Source organism: Impatiens glandulifera, chromosome 1 (assembly GCF_907164915.1).
Source record: "Impatiens glandulifera chromosome 1, dImpGla2.1, whole genome shotgun sequence".
In the NCBI taxonomy this organism is placed as follows: Eukaryota; Viridiplantae; Streptophyta; class Magnoliopsida; order Ericales; family Balsaminaceae; genus Impatiens; species Impatiens glandulifera.
In genome coordinates this window covers 92,208,051-92,215,569 of record NC_061862.1, presented here as the reverse complement: position 1 = coordinate 92,215,569, position 7,519 = coordinate 92,208,051, and the positions used below count along the sequence as shown (strand labels likewise).

Here is a 7,519-nt window from a genome sequence, read left to right as displayed (position 1 = left end):
TGAATTTTTTTTTAAAATTCATACCATTTGGCCTAATGAAACTAATGATAAAGATAAATGGATTTTAAACCTTAATAAAGAGTTATCAAGTTTAATAATATTATCAACTCCACTTAAAAAGTATTAATCAAGTTTTTACCTTCTTCTATCCTAATATATATAATTTTTTCTCAAATAATCATTAGAAATGTGATAAAATATATACTAAATGAATATCTATTCAATTAAATCTTCTTTTGCTCACATATGCTGACTGTTCCCCTGTTTCCTCTCATAGAGGCATATATGTAATACTTGGTTCAACAGCACATGTGAGCAAAAGACCTCACCCTGTATAAATCAGTAGAGTTCTGTGAACAGAGATAGGCCCGACCTCTTTCTGATGGCATTTAATTTGGTTTGTCTCTTCAAGGCAGGTCGGCCATTGCTCCACTTTCATGAGATGTCAACAAAAAGACAATAATACGACGTCGTTTGCATTTCTCCACCGACGGTTCTTCGTCTACCTTCGTACACTCTGAATTTAACGCAATTCCCAGTAGTAATAGTTCTTCCTCAAAGAGAAAGAGAGAGAATGGGATTCCCGGAGCTTCCTCAGAACAACTCGCCGCCGTCCATGGAGAAACAATCTCCGGCGAGGTTGAAAATTAACTCCTCCATTCTCTTCCTCGTCGCCACTTCTATAATTATTCTCACAATTTGGATTCTTAGTTCTTCTTTCGACCCCATTAACAACTTCCTAGCCGGAATCCACTTTTCAAATAATCCCGATAACTGCTCCTACCCTGTCATTGCCAACGACCCGATTCACGACCCATCATTCTACGACGACGACCCGGATTTATCCTACTCCATCGGAGGCCAATCAGTTGTTAAGAACTGGGATTTGAAAAGGCAAGAATGGCTACAACTCAACCCTTCGTTCGCTCCGGGTCGCGTCGTAATGGTAACCGGGTCACAACCCGGCCCATGTAAAAACCCGATCGGCGACCATTTCCTACTCCGGTTCTTCAAAAACAAGGTGGATTACTGCCGAATCCATGGCTATGATATCTTTTACAACAATAATCTCCTCCACCCAAAGATGAATTCTTACTGGGCAAAATTACCAGCGATCCGATCCGCAATGTTGGCTCACCCAGAAGCCGAGTGGATATGGTGGGTTGACTCAGACGCCGCCATAACCGATATGGATTTCAAACTCCCTCTTAACCGTTATAAAGATCATAACCTTGTTGTTCACGGCTGGGCTAATTTAATTTACGAAAAACGAAGCTGGACGAGTTTAAACGCCGGCGTTCTACTCATCCGTAATTGTCAATGGTCGATTGATTTAATCGAAGTTTGGGCAGCGATGGGTCCACAAAACGCTGATTATGACAAATGGGGAAGAATCCTACGGTCGACGTTACCTGATAAAATGTTTCCAGAATCGGACGATCAATCGGGTTTAGTTTATCTGATTCTAAAAGGGGAAAAGAAATGGACGGACAAGATTTATTTGGAAGGGGGGTATTATTTTGAAGGTTATTGGTTAGAGATTGTGGGGACGTTGGACGAGATTAACCGGATATATTTTGAAGGCGATGTGTTGTTGCGACGGCGGCGGCGGTCGGAGAAGATGGCACATACGTATAATGAGACGGCGATGAGAGAACTACGGCGACGGCGACCGTTTGTAACGCATTTCACCGGTTGTCAGCCGTGTAGCGGTGATCATAATGGGAATTATTCTGGAGCGAGTTGTTGGGATGGTATGCAAAAGGCACTTAATTTTGCGGATAATCAGGTTATCAGGAGTTATGGTTTTGTGCATCCGGATCTACTGAACTCATCCTATGTCTCTCCATCCACCGTTGGTTAAGGACAAGGTGTAAAATCAAAATAATTCATGATTGTAATTTTTGTTGGTGTGTTTAGGTATCTAAAATAGATAATTGGAATTATAATCGGGTTAATTCCAATTCTTAAGTTTAAACTTAGTAAACGTATTAATAATTAGAATTAGGCTTGTAAGCGGTTCGATTTGGTCGGTTTATACACCAAAATGTACAACCAAACCGTTGGGGTCGGTTTGCCTGAATCACAAACCGACAGTTTCGGTTTATTGATCGCAGTTTTGGTTTATTGATCGGTTTGATTAGTTTATTCGGTTTGCTCGGTTTAAAAATAACTAAACTTAAAATTGGTAAAACAGTTCGAATTTTTTATAATTTATAAATTTTTTTAAAGACGTTCTTTGGATATATGATATAAAACAATGTTAGTTGGGCTTAATCCTAAATCTCAAAACTATTTTTTATAATGTAAAATTTAGAAAGAAAAAGGTTTTATGGAAATAAATGAGGATGAGAATGAAGACGAAGAGTCTCTCCTTCTCTTTCATCGACACAAAAAATTATCCCAAACCCAAAAATATAACTTATCGGTTTGATTCGATTTGGCAAACAATGAACCGAAAAACTGAACCAAAAGACTTCGGTTCAAGCTATTTTAGACCGTCGGTTTTTCGATTGATCGGTTCGGCTTGTTTTTAGTTCGGTTTCAGGCGCTTTAGTTCGGTTTTAGGCGGTTCGGTCGGTTTACTCACAAGCCTAATTGGAATCGTAATGTAATTTAATATAGTGTAATTTTATATTTCTCGATCTTAATTTTTTTAACTCCGAATTTAATTTTAAATTTAATTTTTATGTTTTTAAACAAAATAATTTATTATTTTATCATCTAAAACAAGATTAAACAATAATTGTTTTTAAGTTTACATTTTAACCAATATATATATTTAATTTACGAGTTAATGTTGAATAAATATTTTGTTTTTGAATTTAAAAAATTAAAATTTTGAGTCAATATATTTTTTTATTTAATAATATGAAGTTAAATGTTGAAACGAATTTTATGTTAAATCAATATTTTAATGAAATAAATAATACATATTAAAAATATTTTTATTATATTTTTTTAAAATGTAGAAATTAATTATGTCAATTCTCTTTCAATTAGAATTTGAAGCAAACCCTACTTATTTTTTTTTCAATTAAGTTTGTTATAACGGATGCGAGAACAATGATAATAATAATAGTAAAAGACAGAATGAAAGCGACACTCGATTTAACGTGGTATTCAGCAAAAGTGCTGACTAATCCACGGGCAGAGCCACTGAAAAATATTTCACTTTAATCGTTAACACGGATTACAGATACTCAATAGTTCAAGAGAAAACTAACACCCAAACCCTTTATTTATAGGGCCAGGTCAAGACATTTTTCTTGCTCACTTCTTATGTGAGACAAACACCCAAAAAAGAATATTCTAGGCAAAGAAACCAACAAATCTCCACCTTGACTTGAATATTTTCCCAGATAGCCAGATGCACCAGATGTACTTTAAATACTAGATGTGCCAAATGCATTATACTGAATGCCCAAATAAACAAAACAGATGCATTACACTGAATGCCCATATGTGACCTGCTCTACCTCAGGCCTTGCCCCTTCAAGGGCAATCAACAACTTCTAACATTGAGCAAGTTCAAACTGTGTTGAAACTTGCTCTGCGGAACCGGCTTGGTAAACATATCAGCTGGATTGTCTACAGTCCCCACTTTGTTTACCTGGATCCTCTTCTCACTTCTCAGAAAATGGTACCTCACATCAATGTGTTTTGTTCTTTCATGGTGAACTTGATCCTTGGTTAAGCATATTACACTCAAACTGTCGCAGTACACTGAAACTTGATCGTGGTGTAGACCCAAGTCACTAACCAATCCTTTCAACCAGATTCCCTCATTAGCAGCTTCTGTCAAAGCCACATATTCTACCTCAGTAGTAGACAAAGTTACTATCGGCTGCAGAGTAGCCTTCCAACTCACAACAGAACCGCCAAGCGTGAATACATAACCGGTCATTGATCTTCTACTGTCTATATCTCCAGCATAGTCAAAATCCGAGTAACCAGATACTAGACACTGACTATCACCACCATAACTGAGACCAATATCAGATGTACCCCTGAGATAGCGGAAAATCCTCTTCACTGTTTTCCAGTGTTCCTTACCAAAGTCTCCCATGAACCTACTGACAACACTAACAGCATGTGCAAGATTGCCAATGTTCCTTACCAGGGTCTCCCATGAACCTATTGACAACACTAACAGCATGTGCAAGATCCGATTTAGTGCAGACCATAGCATACATCAAGCTTCCCACTACACTAGCATAAGGAACATGTGACATGTATTCCTTTTCCTGAGATGATTTAGGTGCAAATACTACAGACAAATGTGCATTTGAAGCACTAGGAGTATCAATGGGCTTAACAGTATCCATTCCAAACCTCGATAGAACTTTCTGAATATATCCCTTCTGTGACAAGAATAGCTTCTTATGACTTCTATCTCTATAGATCTCCATTTCCAGAATTTTCTTAGCAGCACCTAAATCCTTCATTTCGAATTCTATACTGAGTAGTCCCTTCAACTTTTGAATGTCAGACTTCTTCTCAGCAGCTAGCAACATATCATCTACATACAATACCAAATAGATGAAGGAACCATCTTTGAGCTTGTTGTAGTAGACACAATTGTCATACAGACTCCTTGAATAGCCAATCTTAAACATGTAGCTATCGAACCGCTTATACCACTGCCTCGGAGACTGTTTCAATCCATATAAGGACTTCTTCAACTTACAAACATATTCCTCTTTTCCAGGTTCCTGAAAACCATCTGGCTGAGTCATGTATATCTCTTTTTCCGACTCTCCATGTAAGAAAGCTGTCTTCACGTCTAGCTGTTCGAGTTCTAGGTCCTGATGTGCAACTATAGCAAGTAGCACCCTGATGGAAGTATGTCTGACTACTGGTGAGAATATCTCATTATAGTCCACTCCCTCTTTCTGACTGAACCCTCTAGCAACTAACCTAGCTTTATACTTGACCCTCTCAGCTGGTGACAACCCTTCATTCTTCTTGAACAACCATTTACAATTGACAACCTTTCTCCCTGGTGGTCTTCTAGCTAATTCCCAAGTCTGATTATTTTGAAGTGACGCCATCTCATCTCCCATTGAAGCAAGCCATTGGACAGACTCAGTACCCGTAACAGCTTCCTTGTAGGTGGATGGCTCATGAGGATCCACTTCCTCTGCAACCTATAAAGCATAGGCAACCATGTCCTCATAGCCATACATTATAGGAGGTACACCAAAATTAGCTCTTCTAGGGCGATTAAGAGCTAGATTTTGATGTTCTACAGATGATGATGGAGCAACTGAAAAATCTGCCGCTAAAAGTGGTTGAGAAAAAATCTCCTCTACTTCACAACTAGCCTCAGTCTTTTCCTGCTCCACCTGTTTCTCGACACCACAATCTACCGGAATGGTGAACTTCACAGTTGGGTTAAGCATGGAATTTTCATCAAAGACAACATTACTACTCAGAATAACCCTCCTCTCATAAGGGGACCAGATCCTATATCCTTTCACACCATTCCCATAGCCTATAAATACTCCCTTCTTTGCTCTTGGCTTTAACTTCCCCTCATTGACATGATAGTAGACCGTGCAACCAAAAGTTCTCAAAATAGAGTAATCAGCAAGCTTCCCAGACCACAGTTCATAAGGAGTTTTCAGATTTATACCTGTGTGAGGTCCACGATTAATCAGATAGCATGCTGTGTTAATTGCTTCAGCCCAAAACATTTTGTTAACCCAGCATTTGAAAGCATACACCGAGCTCTCTCTAGTAGTGTCTGATTCATACGTTCTGCTACACCATTCTGCTGAGGTGTATTCCTAACCGTATAATGTTTGGCAATCCCCTCAGTCTTGCAAAACTCATTAAACTTAGACCAACAGAATTCTAAACCATTATCAGTTCGTAACCTCTTGACCTTCTTCCCAGTTTGATTCTCCACTAATACCTTCCACTACATGAAGTTCTTAAAAGCATCACTCTTATGCTTCATTATGAATATCCAGGTCATCCTTGAATAATCATCAATCAACGACAAAAAATACTTGTGACCCCCCAAAGACTCTACACGTGACGACCCCCAACAATCAAAGTGGATGTAATCAAGTGTGTCTTTTGTTCTATGAATCGCTTTGAGGAACTTGCTGCGATGTAGTTTCCCAAAAACACAATGTTCAAAAAACCCAAGATCCTTTATCTTATGCCCACACAGAAGATCATCTTTAGCCAGAATTTGCATCCCCCTCTCACTCATATGCCCAAGCCTCATGTGCCACAACTTCGTCATGTTGAGTTATGGAGCCTACACTTATAATAAACTCTACATTGTTAATTAGAGTTTATTGGGTTTTCTTTGTTTGGTTTTGGGCTTGGGCCTGACCAAAGTTATTTAGGTTTATTACCTGAATGTTTACCCTATAAATATGTGATTATTAAGGGTTTACATTATGAAGACAGAATTCTAGAGAGATAAAGTGTGAGGCAAAAACTCTGTATTCCTTCTTCTTCTTCATAGTAAATCTGGTGGTGGCTGAAGTGGATGTAGCTCAATTTGAGTGAACCACTATAAATTTGTGTGTTCTTGTGTTTTTACAGATTCTTTCAAGCTGGTCGGATTTGGGAGATACAAATCCTAACAACTGGTATCAGAGTAGCTAGGCTAGATCTGAGCATTGGAAACAATGGCAAGTGAGAACAGTATAGGACATGGGATTGGAACATTTGATGGGACAGATTATGCCTTCTGGAGAATGCAGATTGAAGATTATCTCTATGGAAAGAAGCTTCATATTCCTTTGAGTGAGAAACCAGAGAAGATGGATGAAGCTAAATGGAAACTCCTTGATAGACAGGTTTTGGGAGTTGTCCGATTGACGCTAGCCAAGACAGTTGCTCACAATGTAGCAAAGGAGAAGACCACCATGAGTCTGATGAAAGCTCTTTCTGATATGTATGAAAAACCATCTGCTAACAACAAGGTACACTTAATGAAAAGACTCTTTTACTTAAGAATGGTTGATGGTACTTCTGTCACTACTCATTTGAATGAATTCAATACAATTGTGAATCAATTGCTATCTATTGAGATTGATTTTGGGGATGAAGTTAGTGCCCTAATTTTGTTAGCATCTCTACCAAATAGTTGGGAACATATGAGGGCAGCAATTAGTAATTCAGTTGGAAATGCTAAACTGAAATTTGTTGAAGTTAGAGATCGTATTCTTGCTGAAGAGGTTCGTAAAATTAATTCTGGTGAAACATTCAAAGGTTCTGCTCTGAATGTGGAAAATAGGGGAAGAGGTAATGATAGAAATTTCAACCGAGGTAAGAGCAGATCTATGTCAAGGAGCAGGAGGAGTCAGTCCAAGTCTGGGCGGACATTTGAGTGCTGGAATTGTGGTAAACATGGTCATTTAAAGAGGAACTGCAAAGCACCGAAGAAAAATGGTGATGATAAAAATGATGCAGCCAACGTTTTTACAGAATTTGTCACTGATGCATTACTTCTGTCTGTTGATAGCCCGATAAATTCATGGGTTTTGGACTC

The 7,519-nt window shown here is 38.4% G+C and overlaps 1 protein-coding gene across 1 annotated transcript; it reads left to right on the top strand.

The window, feature by feature from the left end:
* Positions 1 to 420: 420 nt before the first annotated feature.
* Positions 421 to 1,913, top strand: LOC124922259 (putative glycosyltransferase 7). The gene has a single exon (XM_047462995.1). It carries the CDS (start codon positions 575 to 577, stop codon positions 1,862 to 1,864), a length of 1,290 nt encoding a protein of 429 aa, XP_047318951.1. The 5' UTR covers positions 421 to 574; the 3' UTR covers positions 1,865 to 1,913.
* The last annotated feature ends 5,606 nt before the right edge of the window (positions 1,914 to 7,519 follow it).

Excerpts from the sequence above, each read along its gene's own strand:
- LOC124922259 (XM_047462995.1), top strand. The coding sequence starts at position 575 with ATGGGATTCCCGGAGCTTCCTCAGAACAACTCGCCGCCGTCCATGGAG.